Source organism: Acanthochromis polyacanthus, chromosome 21, assembly GCF_021347895.1.
Source record: "Acanthochromis polyacanthus isolate Apoly-LR-REF ecotype Palm Island chromosome 21, KAUST_Apoly_ChrSc, whole genome shotgun sequence".
In the NCBI taxonomy this organism is placed as follows: domain Eukaryota; kingdom Metazoa; phylum Chordata; class Actinopteri; family Pomacentridae; genus Acanthochromis; species Acanthochromis polyacanthus.
This window is the reverse complement of record NC_067133.1, coordinates 12,632,767-12,653,258: the sequence shown is the minus strand read 5'-3', so window position 1 is coordinate 12,653,258 and position 20,492 is coordinate 12,632,767. Positions and strand designations below refer to the sequence as shown.

The 20,492-nt window shown below is 40.6% G+C and overlaps 1 protein-coding gene across 3 annotated transcripts in view; it reads right to left on the bottom strand.

The window, feature by feature from the left end:
• shank1 (SH3 and multiple ankyrin repeat domains 1) overlaps nucleotides 1-20,492 on the bottom strand; it is a 73,759-nt gene that overhangs the window by 30,967 nt on the left and 22,300 nt on the right. For all 3 annotated transcript variants that reach the window (XR_007938582.1, XM_051940899.1, XM_051940900.1), the window contains exons 2-7: nucleotides 19,820-20,377; nucleotides 7,078-7,281; nucleotides 6,193-6,264; nucleotides 5,710-5,818; nucleotides 2,054-2,208; nucleotides 1,069-1,236 (exon numbers count right to left, since the gene is read on the bottom strand). Coding sequence is in view for 2 of the 3 variants with exons in the window: in XM_051940899.1 (XP_051796859.1) it covers nucleotides 1,069-1,236; nucleotides 2,054-2,208; nucleotides 5,710-5,818; nucleotides 6,193-6,264; nucleotides 7,078-7,281; nucleotides 19,820-20,326 (1,215 nt within the window). In the remaining variant the exon portion in view is untranslated. The remainder of the gene's footprint in view (nucleotides 1-1,068; nucleotides 1,237-2,053; nucleotides 2,209-5,709; nucleotides 5,819-6,192; nucleotides 6,265-7,077; nucleotides 7,282-19,819; nucleotides 20,378-20,492) is intronic.

Here is a 20,492-nt window from a genome sequence, read left to right as displayed (position 1 = left end):
AGTAAGTGTAAACTAATTATGTAAAGTGATAGTAGCAACTTGATCAACTGTTAATAGGGAGCACCAGGAATTCATAAAACATCCTGCATTAACTTATGCATTTAATCATTATAAGCCATGCATTAATTAAGCATATAAGTTGTACCCTCACTATGAAGTGTTACTGGAAATGCTGCATCACGTACACATGCAACATGTTTGTTTGTTTGTTTGTGTTTGGATACACTGTATATCCAACCAAAACTGAAAAAAACTTCAGCGCATACATGCAATGCAAAACACAACAGAATTTTATCTTCACGAATTTCAGTGGAGATTTATTGCTCTGGTTACACCCTGACAACAAAAAACAAATTCAATGCCTGAAGCCTTCAAATGTGGGAGACTATACAGATTTAAAGAATATAAAATGTAGCTGCTTTTGGTGGATCAAATCCAAAAATCTCAGCTATGGCGGTGAACCTATCAGTCAAATACACACAGACACAAAATACACACACAGCGTATAATGGAGTCTATGACTGGCAAGTACAGCTGAGGAGACAGATGCTTATGAAGTGAGCGTGATCACAGAGATGAACAGGCCGATACCTTGATTCTTCCTTTCGGCCTTGCCTGTCCACTTCACAGCTGTTATATGAGGCCACAGAAGAAGGATGGGGAGGATGAAGGGTGAGAGGTGTGGTGGTTCATGGCGTGAATAAGTTTTGACGTGGACACACACTGGAACACAGAGTACACTGCTACATTACAAACAGTGATTCATGCACACTTGTGCAATACGAACTACAGAAACTAACAAACCCCAACCATCCTGAAGTGGTTTTCTGGTGCAGCACTCAAATTAGGCCACTGACCCCAATAGAAAGTTTGGCTGTTAGAGAGTTCTGCTGTTGATTCAGTTTTAAATCAACTATTGGATGATTATTTGCACTAAATTCTAGTAGATTATTTGTTAAATATATTGTAATATTTTCTTATTTTTACCACAAAATCTCTAGAAATTCCTCTTTAAAATCTATTCAGCTTTCCTTCAGGTCTTGAGCACATCTTTGAAAACACATTTACCTGATGTGTCTCATCCCAGCCGTTCTCATCCCTGATGCCTAGCTTGGCACGGTGGTAAAGCAGTGTTTCGCAACAGGAGGTGTCGCCTCCTGTCAGCACAGTGTGGTAAAGTGGCGTCAGCCCTCGTCGGTCCTTATAGTCTGGAGATGCACCCAGAGAGAGCAGGACCTACAGGAGGAGACAACAGAAAATGAAACCTCATGGACGGGCCATTCTCAAACCCTGATAGTAATGATAAAAGTCAGGGTGTCTGAGACACTATGCAGTGAAGTAATGGTGATTCAAAACTTTTATGAGCTAAAACAGTAAGTAAGCAGGAAGAACAAATATCTCAAGCGGGTTTTCCAAGTTCAAGTCGAGGAATATTCATGGGATTTAAATCAAGATGGAAATAAATTGCCAGGGGTTCAGAGAGGTCACCCAACACCTCAGGCTAGAGAAAATTATGTATTCAATCAGAGTCTAATGCAAACCTTTATGCAGTTTAGCCGATTTTCTTTCCTTTGTGGAAAACATGGGCTTTATCAATGCTACACATGCAATCATCTCCCCCTGAATGAGTTTCTCCTCTAACAGCTACCTGTATTCTTGGCAATTTGGGAGCTGAAAACCAGAATAAACACCTAAAATGTAAATATGCCACAAGCCTTAAAAAAACACCACTCAATCTGGATGTGAATGTCTTTTTTTCCTCCCTGGCTGAATAAAATAACAGAGCTTTTTGTTTGCGTGCATTTGTGTGTGGGTGGGTGTGGATGGCTGAGTGGGAGGGTCTGTTTGCTGTGTCTTCAGCTTGTTTACTTATATATTAACACAAATTAGGACAATACTGTATCAATTTCAGGGCAAATATCCATCTTGCAGATAAATACCCTGGTGGAGGTTGGATTTTCTCCTTTTATGGCCTACGAAATGAAAACTCATAACATTTTACAGCTAAATACAGTATTCTTACAAAAGAACAACAACATGGGTAAATGTTTACCAGCAGGGCTGTATGACGGTGGCCTCGAACAGCCTTGTGTAGCGGTGTGAGTCCATCTTTGGCACGGAAGTCAATATGAGCCCCTCCTTCCACCAGGACCCGGATGGCCTCGCCTCCACCTGGCTCACACTGCACTGCCAGGGACAGAGGAGTCTCTAAAAAACACAGACAGAGACAGACAAAGTTTTTATGGTCAAGAGTAGACACCTCAAAATCTAATTATTCAGAGGCATCCTTGTTTGAATTCCTAAAAAAACAGCAGTTTTCTCCTTGCAGATTAGACCAAAAACAGTCAAATTAAAATCCACAAAAATAAAAACCTGATCACCTCTCTTGAATCTGTTTGTCTTTCAGGTAAATCATGTTTTTACATGAAAAAAAAGACACATTTTCGTGTTATTTCGTTGATTCCAAGCAATACATTAAAACACTTGGCACTCTAAAACAATAAAATTTGTCATACACTGTACAAATGTGATTTGCTCAAAATTTGTGTAAGAGCAATGTCAATGCACTGTTTAGCTTGAACCCCCTGGTTGTTCTTGCTTCATGAATTTAAAAAAAAAAGTGTTCTATTGATTATAACAAATATGTTTAAGACAAAAATCTAAAAGCGTAGGTGCAGTTTAAAGCAACAAAAGTTGTTTACATTCAGTATATCTCACCAAAGCACACTGTGAGTAAGGTTTCCTGGACATAGTGAATGTAGTATATTTAATATAAAATGTGTGAAAAAATGCTGTAACGCTACACTTTGCGCATGTACTGCTACCACCTGCTAAACAGCAATGAGGCATACTTCTACACAGTATCAGTCTGACCTAAATGCTTAAGTCACTATGTTAACATGATCACAATGGCTAAAATGCAAAAGTTAAGACAGTATTAATTCACTGTCATAGTTTGTCATGATAGCATGCTAAAATATGGACAAAATGCTGAGGCGGAACTATTAGTTAGTGGACATATTGTACAAAGCTGTTGGCAACCGAGGTAAAGTCAGGTATTAATAAATAAGTGATCACTCTATCCAAAGGTAAACATAAAGAACTAACAAATCCCATGGCTATGCATCCAACAGTTATTAAGACTAAAGAAACAACTTCATGGTGGTGCAAGAAGAAAAGTCAGGAGATCACCGTCATTACTGTCAGCTAACTACTACAAAACATGCATGTTTGTGCAAATCTTACTCCAAGTTGGAATACAGTTGGAATACAATTTCTAATTATTTTTAATTGTTGATTAATCTGTGGATTATTTTCTTGATTGATGGATTAGTTGCTTAATCTATAAACTGGTAGAGAAAGGGCTAAACTGTTGGTCAGTGATTCCCACAGTCCTAGAGGATGTTTTTTGTTTGTATTTTATTGTCATAGAGGAGCAAAAATATAGATTTTGGTTTTATTTTGTCCATAAATCGAATTAAACAGATTCATTGATTGTGAAAATAGTTTCTAGTTTAATCGCTGGTGTTCAAGTCTATTGTGAGCCTGAGGCCACTAATCTGAGATCTTTATTTTACAGTTTTAGACATGAATGTTTCAGATGTGAAGACACACCATCTCCACAAATCACATATCAGTCCAAATTCCACCATCATCACTTTTCTCCGGCTACTCCAGTGGACATCCAGAGACATTTCAGCTAACAGTAAGCTGCAAGTGTTCATTTTCTTTTCTGCTAAAGTGTCAGAGGAAATAAAAGCTATTCAGGAGACGTACCTTTAAAGATTGGTTTCATCCTACAAGTAGCAATGCTGGCCTCTGAATAAATGTGAAACCCGTTTCTCCTGCCAATACACTGACACTTTGCTGTTACACAGACATCAAATGAAGCACCAAAGAAGTGCTATAAAATTAATTAAAAAAAAACAGCAATGCTGTGTCACACACTCGACCCACTTCAGCAAGAAAATTCAATGGCACCTAGAAGAATAAAAACATTCAAAGTGTTCCCAGTAAAAACAGGACACAGAGCACTGACTGCCATGGTGACAAGAGATTTTTCTTGGCAAAGAGGAAAAGGACTGCAGGCTTTTATCTTTGAACAGCGTCAGTAAATCTCAGGTACAAATTATTTGGGGAAATGTTTTGACTGCAGTTCCTCTGAAGTTACCATGTCAGGATGACTTAGGGAATGCCCATTTAGCAGTTCCCTTGGCAGAGATGGAAGTGAGCCCCTACTGACAGGAGCCAGGCTGAATCTGGCAGAATTATTTTATGTCCTATTAAAGGTACTTACTGTGAGGCTTCTGGAGAGCACAGTGAGAGAGTTTCAGGGAGACCGACGGGTCAAATGTAAAAAGTGTTAACGATGGAGGGATATCTCTGTCCCAGGAGCACAGGAGAACATGTTTTCTCCAGGTTTTTTGATCACTTCTTTCATCCTGCCTGCACAAACCTAACGCTGCATTCATTGTTCATGGACTTACTGTCAGAAGAACTTTGCACGAGAAAGAAAAGCAAACCATTTCAAGCCACGATGATGCCATGATTGACATTTTCTGTATATTTTGGATGATACTACGCACCTTAACCCCTTAACATCCCGTAGTTTTTTTATACCAAAATTGGCTTAAAGCTGGGAAATATGATGTCTGTGGGATTCTGTCAAGACATGTGCTCATGTGGATGAGAGAAAATGTAAGAAATTACCATTTTGCTGTGAATACACTTTTATTAGAAAGTAAACTACTATTGAAGCTGTGGTATTGGGTTCTTAAGATGGTTCAGGCGGATGAATTGTGAGGCTTTGTGCTTTGAGACGACTGTTCAAAATGGCCAAGGCCACTGAAAATACAGTGGCCAGTGAATGGTAAGGGGTTAAATGGAAGATTTTGGGAACAAAATAACACATTTCATAAATTCATTCATTTTATTTTCCTATTTAAATTATTTCCTGTTTTTAAGACAGAAATGTAAAAATCAGGATTCAATACCAAACTGTGATGCACCATGTAGCATTAAACACCTGAAATATTATCATCAGGTGCATCGTTTGAATGCGTTTTCTTTCCCAAAAAATATATATGAGTATGGCATGTTGTTGAAGGGTCCATCAGGGCCCTCTGTTGCCCTCCTGTGTTCTGCAGTGGGAGTGTGTTTCACACCCATGATGACAGACTGCGCTTTCTGTTTTGACACTTGCTCCTAGAACGGCTGGAGCGACACCGGCAGCACACCCAAACTGTAAATGAGCCGTCTGCTGCGCCCCTTAAGCAACTAACAGGATTTGAGAAAAGCCACCAAATTGTGAACAACATTGGCTCAGATCCTTCACAGCGTTAGGCCAACATACCACAGAGTTGAGGGCGGAAGACATAGGGGGAGGTTTGTTGCTTGCAGACAGTTTAAAGGTTGAGTTTAGAAAGCAGAGCCCCAGGTTACATAGCTGCTGGCCACCAGTGTGCTAATTTCGCTGCTTGGGGATGCTGAAGCACAAAAACACATTTACGGAATAAGTTTGGTGCTGCATTATCAATGTTTATGAATGGCTCTTATGAATCCGTTTACTTTTTTTAAAAGAAATGTGTTGATTTTGTCTCGTAAAGCACTGTACTGCACTACAAGTACAGCCTGTCAGTACTGCTTTGAGTAAAGAAATGACTGACAGAAGCATTCTGACAGATACTAAAGCTCTGTAGCTCTCCTTACCGCCAGTGTCAGTGTCCTGGTAGTTGGGATCAAGGCCTTTATCTAAGAACTTGGCCATCTTGTCCACAGCGCTGGTTTGAATGTAATCCATGAATTTCTTCAAGCTGGCCTGCAAGTCCACAGAAGAGCGTAAGCTGGGTCAGGGCATCATAGACAGTGAAATACAACTCAAGAATGAGGACAGCTAGAAAAAGAACAACAAAGTGTAGTGGAAATGTAGGTTCATGAACTGTGGAGAAAATCCATGATACATGTGTCAGGTATGGTGTGTGCTTGTTTGTTTATCTAATTTTCTGTAAGTATAATTGGGATAAATGAATTTTGGATTTGCATTTAATTCAATATGCACACACGAACACGCATGAATGGCCACACTGACATGCATAGCATAGCTGCAGTATTGATTTTCAATCACTCAGACTGTATTGGCAAATTTACATGACACACATTTCATGCTAGAGGTAAGGAAGATGGGCTTCATACCTTAGTGTGCAGTTTGGCCAGTTGCTTCTCATCCAGATTAGTCTGTTTGTACACTCTGGTCTTATAACGAAACTAAACCCGGGACAGAAAAAGAGAAAAGGAAACGAAGAGTTAATCCTAACACAGAGGGCCTTTGTCCTCAATTCTCTCAGCTTTTGGCCTAGATCCACAAAATGGAGCCTTCAGATTTATTGTCAGAGAAGCTTTATCTGGTTTGCTATACAAGCTTCCTCCTCTACTTCACCGAAGACAAGAAATGTGAAAGAAACGGTCTGGCTTAACAGCAGTTTAAAAATGGTTTAGAGCCTCCACTGGATAGTAATGTAGCATGAAAAGAAGGTGACTGTAAAGGCTGGATAAGAGATTAGCGGGTGTAGCACTAAACAGATCAAGGAAACGAAATAGTTCTATGATACTCCTAAGAAGTGTGTCTGAGACTCCATTCATAAACCAGGGATTTATATAACCTTACTTACATAACTGAAGGGACTATTAGAGCAGATGTACTCCAACATGCAGCTGAATGCAAAACGCTGGGCACAAAATATGATACAAAAGGTAATCATAATCTACTGAACAGATCTTAGTGGCTGTGAAAATCAGCATCTTTGTTGGGATTTGTCTGTTACATGCAATATTGGCATTTCAGTATATTAAGTTTGCAGCTTAACAAGTGGTTGATAAATTAAGCTATTTCAAAAAAACTAAGTTCAACTTTTAGGACAGTTCCTCCCACATAGTGTACATTTAATTAAAATGTCTTTAGGAGGAAGCACATCAGAATGTGTTTTTGTTGTACAGTGACATCTTGAGGACATCCAGGCTATATCGCATGCTTTACAGCAGTAGAAGTGTTTCTGTGTCAATACCACACTGAAATAGTACCTCCAAATATGGTACCCCCTTCTCAAAGGACTGTGGGTACTCTCTGAGCAGCCTCTCCTCTTCCAGGAACTTGGCATCATGGCCATCTGTGGCGGGCTGGAACAGACCATAGTTGAGTACATCTCGCAGAGATTCGGTCAGGGAGCAAAGCACCTGCTGCTTGGCCTTCCACACTGTGGCATCTGGATTAAACCGCAAACATTTCTGCAAGAGACACAGATGCACATAGAGCTCACTGTTAAAGCCAGAAACTCACAGATGACGCATTTAAAAACAGCTATGGTTTACAAGATATTAAGAAATAAATTGACAGCACACAGCAAGCAATGGTTAAAAAGTAATGCGTATAAAAAGTCAACAAATGTGATGTCAAATACATGTAATAAACAACAGCTAAAAGGAAATCAGGTTGACAAAGCTGTGTTTTAAGAAAAGGTGCAAAAAATTATAAACTGGATTGTGTTTAGAAAATGCAGGATTGTAGACAGGAGGAATTATTATGGAAAAATAGCACTTTTTTGATTATCTAAATGACAAAATATCCGAAAAGAGTCACATCTTTTCATAAATGCATATATTGTAAAAAGACACAATATTCTTAAACTAGGGATTTAAACCTATAAACAGAAACCTGCCTGAGGACATCAAGCTGCAGTCTGTCTCATATGGAGTGAAATGACCTGTGATAATTTGTCAGACCATCTGTGCCTGCAAAATAAACAGTAACTAATGCACGGATGATAAAACGTGGGCATTTTGAACTTTTCTCAGCCAGAAGTAGAGCAGAAGATGAAGGTGACAAAGGGAAACAAACCAGCGACATTCCTGTTGAAGAGCAGCGTTTTCCATCCTTTTTGCCTTGATTGAATGAAACAGTGCTTTTTGGCATACGCACCAAAGAGTGAATTTATTTCACTGTCATCTAGTCATGCAAAGATAATTAACAACAGCTCTGTCAAGTACGGTTTGGAGGGTTTCCACTACATTTATTTCACAGCTGCTACTAGTTACTTTTCAGGTCAAGACTTCACATGGAACACATGTAAGATGTTTATGATTAAAGAATTTATAATAAAGACTGAATTAGTATTTTTGGCTTGTGAGCAGTTACCAGAAAGTCGAGTTGGGGCCACATTCTTCAGATAACTATGTTGTCTTCAGTTCTACCAAAGAAATTTCTCTATAAAACTCTTAGATGGTTGCATTTAAACGACTCTTTGAGGTTCAGTTAGTCAGCAACAACAATCAGATATACGTCCTATACTGTTAATTCAAAAAGCAATCACATCCCTTTTGCCTATTTTGTCGCTGCACATTTAATTTTAATGATACATATTTTTCCAATCAGCCTGCAATCAAAAACCCATAGTGAAAATTTGTTTTGTGAGCTTTTTTTTAATTCAAATATCTTTACAAAAGTGTTATGACCCTTTGCTGTAGCTCTAAATTGTGGTCCTGTTTACTTTAATAGTCCTTGAAACGTATCTAAAAACTTAGTGGAGTCCACCTGTGACAAAGTGAATGAATTGGAGTTTAGAAGACTAAAAAACCGTGAATATAAACATTTCACACAGCATGTCAGGACAAAAAACAGCAATGAAGTGCAACTCTCTGCAGACCTTCGGGATAAAACTGTGGTGAAGCACTAATCAGGCAAGTTTATAAAACCTTTTCAAAAGCCTTGAGTGTTCTTAAGAGCACAGTGGCCTCAATAATAGTAAAATGGAGGAGCGACCCAATATGCAGTCAAGCAGTAAGTCTCTGGATCGCACCTTCTTGCCTCTCTCCACTGTCACCACCTAATTAATAAATACATAATCAAAAGTAAAAATAAATAACTGTGAAAGGGTATAAGGTTGGAATAAGCATTATTCCTAGAAACAAACTGAGTAACGAGAATCTAACAGTCACTCTAATAGAATTTCAGAAGCATTCTGCAGAGATAGAAAACCTATTGGACAGATGACAGTATATCCCTGCTGCACTTCATCAATCAGGCCTTTATTGTGAAGCAGCTAGACAGAAGGCAGTCTGTTCAGAGCTTGCCAGACTCAAAGCGCATGAGGAAAAAGATTATCAAGTCAGACGGGACAAAATCTGAACTGACCAGAACTCCCAAGCACGATGTCAGTTCAACACCAGACACTGGTCATCATCACCTGCTAACACCCTCCCTACAGTGAGGCATGGTGGTAGCAGCATCATGCTATGTAGGCGCTTACTGACAGCAGGAATAGGAAAACTGGTCAAAACTGAAAGAAATATGAATGCAGCCAAACACAAAGGTTCTTTAAGAAAACCTGCTCCACAGACATGAGACTGGGGGCAGAACGGTTCATCTCTCAGCATGACTGTGAACCAAAGTGTACAGCCAAGTGTATAAAGTAGAGTGGCTTCAGGACAAGTCTTTGCTTGTCCTTGAGTGGTCCAGCCAAAGCGCAGACTTAAAGCCAACAGGAGAGACCTGAATATGGCAGCTCAGAGACACTTTCTATCCGATCTGACCAAGTTTGACAAAATCTGCCTGGAAGAATGAAATTAACTGCTCAGATCCAACCAAAAAGACCTGAAGATGTAATGGCTGCTAAAGGGCTTCTACAAAGTATTGAAATGAAGAACTTAATACTTTTGAAACAGAGGGTTTTCAGTTTCAATTTTGCTCACATTTGTAAAAACATGCTTTCATTTTGTCAACATGGATTATTGAGTGCAAAGTGATGGAGAATGACAGGCAGTTTAATTTAAAATTCTGCTTACAAAACTATAAATTCTGCATGAACTGAATGGGTCGGAAGATTATCTGCTAATATACAGTACATTAGTCACATTAGGTGTTATTTCCAGGATTTTTTTCTAAAGATGTCTGGAAAAAAACATTTTTCCTCTTCTCGTATTATCTTGTGAACCCAAAAATGTAGTTCAGGATGCCTTGGCTAGATTTGGCCTCCAGCTTGGAACAACTGTCTCACAATACAGCTCTGTGATAGTGGATGATCCCACTGACTGCAGCATGCTGAGGTTCTTCCCCTCCTGAGCCAGGAGGGGGAGACAGCGCCAGAGTAAAGCGAGTGCATTCCCAGTTGCCTCAGTTAGCGCAAAGGTACGAATGTCGGTTTGGTGCAGCTTAAAGTGTCTCCGTTGGGGTCGCGAATGGCCAAACGCATAACGGCTAAGAAGCTCAGTCAGCAAAGTGGAATGTAACTCACTACACAGATGGCTGACAGAAGGCTTTTGGCACTGCTCCCCTCCCACCTCTCTCTTCCTCCCTCTACATCTCTTCCTCTTCTTGTCCAGAGTGGAGTTGGGTTGCTTTCTGACCTTGAGGCAGCAGCAGGATGATTGGCCCACGCACAGAGCTGCCAGCTGCAGGGATCCCTGCCTCGTATTGCTTTACTGCATGTGCTCTTGTCTCTAGCCAACACTTCTTGTAGCACAGAACATTCATTCATTCTTTGTCACTCATCTTAATCTACACACACACACACACACACACTCTGCTGCCTGTGTTTGTGTGTTCCTGTGTGTGTGTGTGTGTCCTACAAAGAAAGAGATAAAACCCTACACGGGGGCTTTGTGCAGAGGAGTAACATAACATTTTCTCCCTCTATTTTATTCAGTGTCTCCGTTCGTGCACAGCCAACCCGGTCACCATGGCAACCGGTTCATTAGTGGAGCAAGCTGCTTGTTGCCATAGAGACATCCCTGTGTTCCCTAGGAGATGGGGTACTGAGAGGGTGTGCTTGTGTGCGAGCTAGTGCCTCAGTGTGCATGGGTTTTATGTGTGTCTATGTGTGTGTGTGTGTAGGTGTGTGTGTGTGTGTGTGTGTGTGTGTGTGTGTGTGTGTGTGTGTGTGTGTGTGTGTGTGTGTGTGTTACAGCGGCGTGGCGAAATAGAGCAGAGTAAAAGGGAGGGGAATGTCTAAGATTTAAGTATGGGAGAGCGCAAAAGGATGAAGAGGTGTGTCTGTTGGTGTTAGATTTTCTCACACACACACACACACACACACACACACACACACACACACACACACACACACACACACACACACACACACACACACACACACACACACACACACACACACACACACACACACACACACACACACACACACGTAGACATAGAAATAAGCACACACCAGTCTTCACACTCCACTTACAGTTCCATCAAAGGAAAGCAAGCAAACACTCTCAAATGAATCTCGATCACAGCAGGCGGGAATGAAGGTTAAGGATTCCGTTATTGTACAGGAACTTCATTACCACAGTCAAACACGACAACATTATATTATAAAACACTTAAAATTAATGACATTTTCTGTAATACCTCAGCTTTTGGTTGAAGATGTTTCAGAGGCTTGCCAATTTTACTGAAGCAGCCATGTTTTCTATTGACCTGTATACCTCCAGGAATGTTATTGATCCTGAGCTTCTAACTGGCCAGCCAATTAGGGCTCATCAAACATACATCACCCTTATCAGATGTTTGAATGCAACTTGGTTCTGTAAACAGACAGTTTTCCCACAGACTCTCCTTGTATTGCAGACAGTTTGTACAGTTGGTAATGAAAAAGCACAGCCTGTAAACTGTGCTTTATTAACAGTACAGACAGCATTGCAACATATCCTCCATTTGTGTTTGGAGCCCCCCCTAGTGGGTAAAGAAATTTGTGTGTGTACAATTTCAGTGACAATATTCCCAATCCCAATTAAGTACAAAAGCATTGTCAGCAAATTGTACTTTGAAAATTGTAAGTTTCAAAGGTAAAACTATATGTGAAAATAGCCCCCTGTGGCTGATATTATGAAACACATTACTGTCTATCCTAAAGCATCAGTGCACAACCTGAACTTAAACTAGACCCCAACTAGACGCAGCTTTTTTTGGAAGCGCTCACAAGCCAAAAATATCAGGAGCCAATAGTTTTATCTTTAGGAATCCAAAATTTATTTTACTATATTTTATTAATCTGAAAAGCAACCGACTGTGAAGGAAATGTAGTGGATTTCAAAGTAGAATATTGCCCTCTTAAATGGAGTAGCACAGAAGTATAAAGCAGCAAAATATACTTGAGTGAAGCACAAGTACTTGAGTAGAGTGCTTGGGTGAATGTACTTCCCACCACTGATACACCCCCTGTCAAAAGTTTTGAGACACTTTCTCATTCAAATAAACTAGAACCCGTTTCAAAACTTTTGACAGGGGGTGTATATCATCATTTAGTCAAAGAAATGAAAAAAACAAAACAGGATAGACGTTCACTTGTTTCCTGCTATTCTTGTTTGTATAATTACAACAGTATCCAGGTTCCTGACTGTTTGTCTGCAGGTGGGCTTTGACTCATTAATGTCTCAGGTGCACATTTCAGGAGATGAACACAGTTTGGTTTCTGACTGTCACAACTCTTCTGCATTTACATCTCTGCTGTCTGATCATCTGCAATAGTAAATGAGGGCAACAATAAAATGCATGCTCTGTGGTACAACGTTGTCTTCATATACAACATAAGAGCCTCAGAATCCAGAATTCTATCAATGTACTCCTGCTCATATATCCAGGCATTAAAATAAAACAGGAATGTATGTTTACATGGGAAAACATAACTGTGATACTAGTGCACTTACCAAGGCACTCAATGTGACATCTTCTGCATTACTTATAGCTTTCATATGATTTTCACATCGCAGTTAGTGCGGCTTTTAGGCCTTCTGTTTCTCTTGTGGTTTTATCATTATGCAGACGAAAAATTCTGTCTTGCCTCCTAACGCTGTGATCACACTTTCCCACTCACATACGCCCACTCACTCTGTCCATGCTGCTCTTTATCTTCCCCTGCCTATCTCTATCTTATTCTCCCTCCTCCTTCCCTCTCTCTCCGTCTTTCTGTAACAGCTTTGTCACTTATCTATGCAGAGATAGGAGTCACTCGTCTTTCTCTCTCCTCTCTCTCTGTCTCTAGGTTTCTCTATCTTTGCCCCTCTGGCCTTTCCTGCAGGCCAAGTGCAGGGGGACTAGAAACCTTTAATGAGATCTACGGGGAAATAACCCCCCACCCAACACACACACTCACACACCAGCCATGTCGCCATTTAGCCTCTCTCTCCTCTCTATATCTCACTCTGTCTTTTTCTCATTCGCCCTCTAAAGCACTCCAACAAGCCCCTTTCTCTCTGCAGCAGTTCAGAAGAATTAATTTATTTTAAGCATTGCTGTCATCCCTTCTCTCCCCTGTTCTCCATCTCTCCATTGTCTTCATCATCATCTTTCCCTCACTCTTACATGCTGTCCTCCCTCCTCTCTTCCTCCCATACTTCCCTCTCCATTATCTCAGTCCCTCTGTTCACTTTTGGGGCTCATCTTTTCATTAACATACAACCTCTACAGTGCTGTAGCAAGGCATGGTGGACTCTGTCCGTGTCTTGTAGTCTGAGTAGTTCACACATCATCACTAGGCGCTGTAATACAAGTGTGTGTCTTTGTGCGTATTTCAGTGTCTAAGTGTTTGTGAGGCCAAAACTTGCCTGAGGGCTGCTGCTTATACATCAGAGTTCACAAGAATTCAGCTCAAGTCAAGCAGCAGAGAAAAACTCATTTGTTTCACGCTGTTTAATGTGCTCGGCAGCAGGCAAATGCCGACTTGACTGCACGTCCGTGATTTTGACAATCTAATAAAACTGCAAACAAAACTGCCTTGACCTCCTGCTGTGACGGAATCATATGAACAACTCGTGATGCACAGATCTGACAGTCACTGTGCACACGAGTTAATGAACCAGTGCTTTTACATGAGCCACCAGTTGAAGAGAAAGGATCAGTACGTATCAAGGTCCACAAGCACAGCTAACTCAAGGATCTAACTCATCAGTACCACCTGCTATACTATAGCAATGAAAGAAGCATTCAGATATTTTATTTCAATGGAAGGCAACAGCATGAAGAATTAAATACTGTATTTCGAATTCAAAATTATAATCTGCACGTTAAAAAATATTTAGCTGTTGAAAAACACACTACTTGCTGTTGAGATGCATCTAAAGTATACAAAGTGTACACAGTACAAAATAGCATTGCATAGAGATACAAATTTTACTATGTAACTATTAAGTGCTTTGAACAATCTCAATAATCACCAAGTAGGTGATGTGCAGGTCAAAAAGTGCACAATAAATTGGGCTATACCTGATTAAACTGCATTATATAAGAGTAGATAACAGCATTCCATCTAAAGAAGGTTATTATAATAAAATCTGAAAACGTTCATGGCCTCCAAAGAATACTTTAGAGGCCATTTAGAGGCTTTAGAGACCAAATAAAGCCCTGTTTAGTAGACATCTCAATGCCAAAACAGAAACACTGTGCTTGTTTGGCACACTGACAGTTGTATAATCAGTTTTCTTCAACACAGGCTTGATATGCTCAAAGTGCCTTGACCTTTAGCAGACAAAATTCTAAACGACTGTCACACTGCGGAGTAATAGTCTCCATAACTCCCTGAATTGTTGCTCTGTTTTACAACATAAGACGGCAGACAGAAGACCCAGCTGGATTTCTCCTGGACCGATAACAACTAACTCCAAAAAGCCCAGATTGTGTCCACATGTAGCGATGCCCCAAATCCCCTCATGACAAATATAGTAGACTGATGGATCTGCTGCTCTCTGTCAGCTTCTGTACACCTGCAGTGCAGTCTTGATTGACAGTGACTTGAGAGTGAGCTCCCCAGTAGGCTAGCACAGCTCATAAGAGAGTTTTAAAGTAGCAAAGATAAATGTGAGGATGTATTCCAAATGATTTCTCCGAACGCTTGGCAGAAATATTGCAGGGCAGAAAGAAATACAGATTATTTGCCATGTTTTATAAAACACCCTGAAATCCACACCAAACTGTGAAAGAAGGTTTCTCAAACAGTCGGTAATAACACTAATACATTACAAGTTTGATGCTCAAGGTTGAGGCTTAGTGCTGTCTGAGGAAAAAAAGTCTACAGTAGCTTCCACTCCAAGCCTTTTTCTGTGTAATTTAGGCCATTAAGTGTTTGTATTTGCTGACATTCATTCCTTCTTTCTTTGAGACACAATATCTTCTTTCACCTAGCCCCCAAATATGCTTTAGAATGAAGACATTTCTTCTACCTCAGGTCTGATGTAGAGCAGTCCCACTGGAATCATCATATAAACTGCCGTATCAAAATCAATTAGTGTGGGTAAATCTGACATCAAACTGCATTAAATGTGTAATTTCAGAGATGAACAACACTGATTGGTAAATATCCAACATTAGAGCTATTTTTCTTCCAAAAAGGTTGACGACACGTTCTTTCGTCACTCGACGTCCTCCTCTCTCAATTCATAACATCTGCATTTGTGTACTACAGTCACTCCCTTGTCTCATTAGAACACAATTAACAAGCAATTAGAGTTTGCTGTGGGTGAATTAGCTGACGTGTAGAGCAGACCTAATGTACTGGGAGTGTAAAGGGATATTACCCGACACCAGTGAGAGAAGTAGAAAAGAGAGGAGGAGGAGGAGTAGAGAAGGCAGGAGATGGACCACAGGAACAAAAAAAAATGAAGATCAGAGGCCTTTGATTCTGAAAGTACAGGGTGAGAATAAGAGAAGTAAAGTGAAAAATTGCCTGAGGAGGTTGAGCCAAGATAGGATGAGAGCAAGAGCGAGAACTCTGCAGAGTAAATGTCAGAGTGATGGCACTGGTTTTTGACTGGGGAGTAAGACAACATGTTCTGACTCAGTACATGTTGGCAGCAAGTCTGTAAGGTTGTGTTTTAGCTCTTTCATATGTTTATCTGCATGTCTGAGTGTGTGAGTTTATATGACTAATCAGCTCAGGTCAAAGAAGGAAACGAGATCCTAAATGTAAGGAAAAAAAGACATTATAAGTACTGCACATGTAGACTAATCTGTTTAATTAGTGTTGTTCTTGTAGCAAAATATTTGAGCCAACCTCATCTGTAAGCCAGTCTAATTACTGTGACACCAAGCCTTTTAGAAACTTTTTGGGTTTATTAAAAAATTTAAAAAAAAAAGATTAAAAACAGTCAAATAAATAGTGTGAATGTAGCAAAAAACAAAACAAAACACTGGCTACAAAATCAAAACATTCAGCATTTAATCACTTGAAAAATATGCAGTCATTTATTTAATTTGCACCTCCTCGTTAATCGCAAAAAAATCCAAAGGATTTGGAGAGGCATAAAAATGTTTTCTGTTAAAGCCCTCACTAAAAGGCCAAATGGCTCAAATAAACAGTAGTTATAGTCCAGGAATTCCTTGGATTTTTTGTTGTGTGTAAACTGTTTTACCAAAGCAATAAAATGACAAATGTTACACATTTAATTTAAGGCATGAATGCTGCACTGATTGTCTGTGAGGTCATAGGCTGAATTTCTTCAACAATCTCGAGGACAGTAGTTATTAGGGGGCATTCACGGTTTGTTCGAAAGTGGAATTTTATATCCTTGTATTGAAAACGCTCCATTAGGGGACTGTGTCTCTTGGTAAGTGTTTTTTTATATATAGGTATATACAGGAGGTGAAAGAAAGGTCAAATTTAATATCTATATAAAATACAGCACAAACATCCACATCAATCTGTACAGTCTATTTTATCTCTATGTACTTCATTCTCATTCCACCTTTATTTATTTCTGTCAGCTTCACTTTATCAATCTGAATCTATCTCTTAAGTCCTAGATCATACAAAGTTCTTAGTTGCCTCCCATCGACTTTGATCTACCGCTATCTGTCTGTTTCCATTTACCTTTATCTCTATCTTCTTTGTACTTTCATCTACTCTGTCTCCACCTTTTTCTATCTCTTTCTGCACCCATCTCGAAGTGCCACGGTCTGCCTCGGTGTATCTCTATCTGTTCTTTGCTGCCTGGCACATTTCTGAGGTTTTGACTCCAAGCATGAGTGAGCATTCTCCTCCCAAGCATTCCCATTTATCCATCTTTTGACAATTAAACTTTGATGCCGATTTGTTCGAATAAATAGGGAGCGGTGAATTATTTATGGTCGGATTTAAAAACACTGAATCAAGCACACGCGCTCGCACAACCACACACTGCTGAAAACACCCATGCACAGATCAATAATAAATCACACGGCAGCAAGAGGGAGGAAGAAGCGTTGAGCGAGGCATTTATAGTGCACTGGGATGGTAAATATAAAATATGGACACGCATACACATAGGCAGGAGTCTCAAATACATATATTTCATCTGCAGTTTAATTCTTGCTGCTGATTTATAAAGCCACCAAAGAACACATCACAGAGGCCTTGATCGCTTTACAGAATGAAGAAAAGAGACAGACAGCTAATGTCTGAGGAATAGAGCTTTCTTTTTTTGTCAAGCACAAAGGTAGTCTGGTATAGTTTTAATCTAGAAATGAGCAAATAGTCTCATCTTTTTCTCTCCTCCTCCCTTCTTGTTCTTCCATTTTTTTCTCCTGTTCAAACACAAACTTGGATGCAGCCTCAGTTCCTCACATCCACAAGTCTCTGCTCCTTGTAATTAAATTATCAGTACAACTGAGCATCTAGACATGATTCACTTTAACAGATCACTCGTCGTAGAAACACAAGAGGGAGGAAACGACGGAAAAAACGCTCCAGCCTCGGGAAGTGGTGACAGCTTAATTTTTGTGTGCTGTTAGAGTGTGGGAGAGTGGCGTACTGTACGTTGAAGCAGCCACATCTCCAGCCTGCAAAGCCAATTTAGACACACTTTTGATGGAAGCTTCCGTGCTGATGTGATGTAACGCTGCATCTGGGAAATGGAGGGCAATGGCAGATCGGTCTATCATGATTCAGGACAGCCCTCTTAAAACCAGTCACACCGAAAAGGGCTTTTCACACCGTACTTTATTGCACCATTTAAAAGCTCTTTGGCAACATTAAGCCAGGGGCAACACTTCCCCCACTGTTACCCTCTTCTGTTCACTTCAACTTCCCTCTCTTTGAATCCTCTCGTGCTCGTAGTGTTTTTTAAATCAAATTTCTGTCCACATATTCTCACCCCGATTGCTCTTCTATGCATTTTTACTCTGCCTCTTGCGTTCTCTCTCGCTCTCTCTCTCTCTCTGTGTCTGTCTCTCTCTCTCTCTCTCTCTGGAGCTGGGTCACCTTGAAAGTCTCTCTCCCTCTCTCAGATCAGTCACTTTGCTGACAAGTATTTGTGCTTCTCTCAGTTTCCCGCTGGTGATGCAGAGAAGCGAGAGAGAATAATACGCCAAAGCCTCGGAGACTTTTGCACGTTGCACATTTTGACTGAACTGACCCAACAATAAAACCACTGACAGGTGACATTAATAACAGTGATCATCACGTCACAATGCAATGCTCTGGTGAAAACAAACCGTGGATTGTGGCATTAATTTGGATGTCACTTTGACCCATACCACCCATCTAAGTATTATCGCAGACCAAGCACATCGTTCCATGGCAGTGCAGTCCTCTTACCTCACAAAAACTGCTCAGGAATGATTGAAGGAACACAAGAAACAGCTCAAGACACTGACAAAGGCTCCAAGGTCTTGCAGAGTCAAAGCCCAGAGAGAGTTGTGTTGGTGCCACAAGGAGGATCAACACAATAACACACTGATGGTTTTAATGTAATGGCAGATAGGTGTATGCTGTCACACATGGACATGGGCAGATTATGAAATGTTTGGCTCTAGGGAACCAGATGGATAACACCTCTTTTCTATCTACCATCACTTTCCAGTCCCACAGACCATGATGTATTGAATTAGTACAGAGGCAGAAAATGTCATACAGGCAACCTGAGTTTTATTTTTTTTTTTTTTATCATCGAACAGAAAATCCATCCATCCATTTTCTGTGGGCCCCTGAGCCAGGTCAAGTGAATTTCTCAATATTTCTCTTTCATAAAGCTGATGTAGTGGAGTCTACAATTGGTAACATGTTTTGTTTGCCTTAAGTATGTTGATTTGCCTGTGTTTTCTCAGCTGTGAAACACTGAGCTTCCAGAACCACATATTGTATTATACAAATACATATACAAAGATGAACAAACTCTCTGTGATGTAACACACAGTTATCCAGAAAGGTGACTCTGAAGCTTTGTGTGGCGGCTTTAGTCAGCTCCATCTCAGCAGTGCCTGACTCCTGTTCATTCCTGGGTAATGTCAAAAAATGAGCAAAGAGGTAGAATGCAAGCAGACCTGAGGTGTGCCATGCACTGTCCTGTGACAGTGTCAATCTGTAGCCCAGCGTGGCCACACATATAAGCATGCATAACCTAATGCTGTTATACAAGTTAAACAGTACAGTTGTCATGAATAGGGAAATTAGCTCTAAAGACCAAAACATTTTTGTTTCTATAAAGCTGTAAACATGGTTACCTCTGATGTAAAGATGAGCAGTTTATCATGAGAGTCAAATTGGGTTTGACTCTCTTTTTGAGCCTACTCTAAGTGGCTATTTGAGGAACTGTAGTTTTGTGTTGACTTAATTTTTCAACCCTGTAGGTTGTCGCTTAACATAAAAATGCTTCGTTCTTTCAAACTCACCTTCAGTTTGCGTTACACACTTTTTGTTTATCATTTTAAGCCTCAACGCCATGCTGCGATCATCAGGGTTACCTAATATATACGCTGTTAGGTGTTGAAACAAATAGCATGGAGGGATTGATGCCCTTCATGTTTGCAAACCTGTCAGTGGCTGTTTTTGTGGGTATGAGTGGTGACAGCACTAACCGTTTGCTTTATGTCTGGGATGCCGATCCGAAACACCATCATGGCAATGTGGGTGTCCTCAGATTGCGCCGAGCTGGCACTCCGATCCTTCAGCCTCCTCTGCTGCTGCTGCTGTATCTGATTGGCTGGTTGTTGGTGTGTGGGTCCAGGGTTGGACGAATAGGGGTTAGCAGTGTGTCCAGGATTCCCTGGACGGATCTGTCTGTCCCCAGTGGGTCGTCCAGCCAATTTAGCTGACTGCCTGTGTCCCTCACCCCTACCCCTTTGTTGCAGACCTCCTCGTCGGACCTCCTCCACCATCTCCTCATCATCGTCTTCCTCTTCCCCCTCTAGCTCGCCATTCTCCTCCTCTTCCCCATCGTCATCGCGCTCATCTTCTTCCATTTCCTCCTCCTCCTCTTCCTCCTCCTCTTCCTCGTCTTCTGCCCCAGGATAGAGATGTCGATTGTTTCCCAGCATCCTTTGTTGCTCCTCGTCGCTGGACAGGGGGCTAAACGGCATCGTCATGGCGACAGAGAGGGCGGCACCAGTGGCAACACCATCATTCCCAGAGAGACACTGACAGTGGAAAGAAACAAGAGAGAACATGTTCAAAACAAACACAAATTGCATAAGAACAAATTTGTAAGTCGAAGTTTTTTTTCCAACTGTTTTTCAGGTCTCAATACAACAT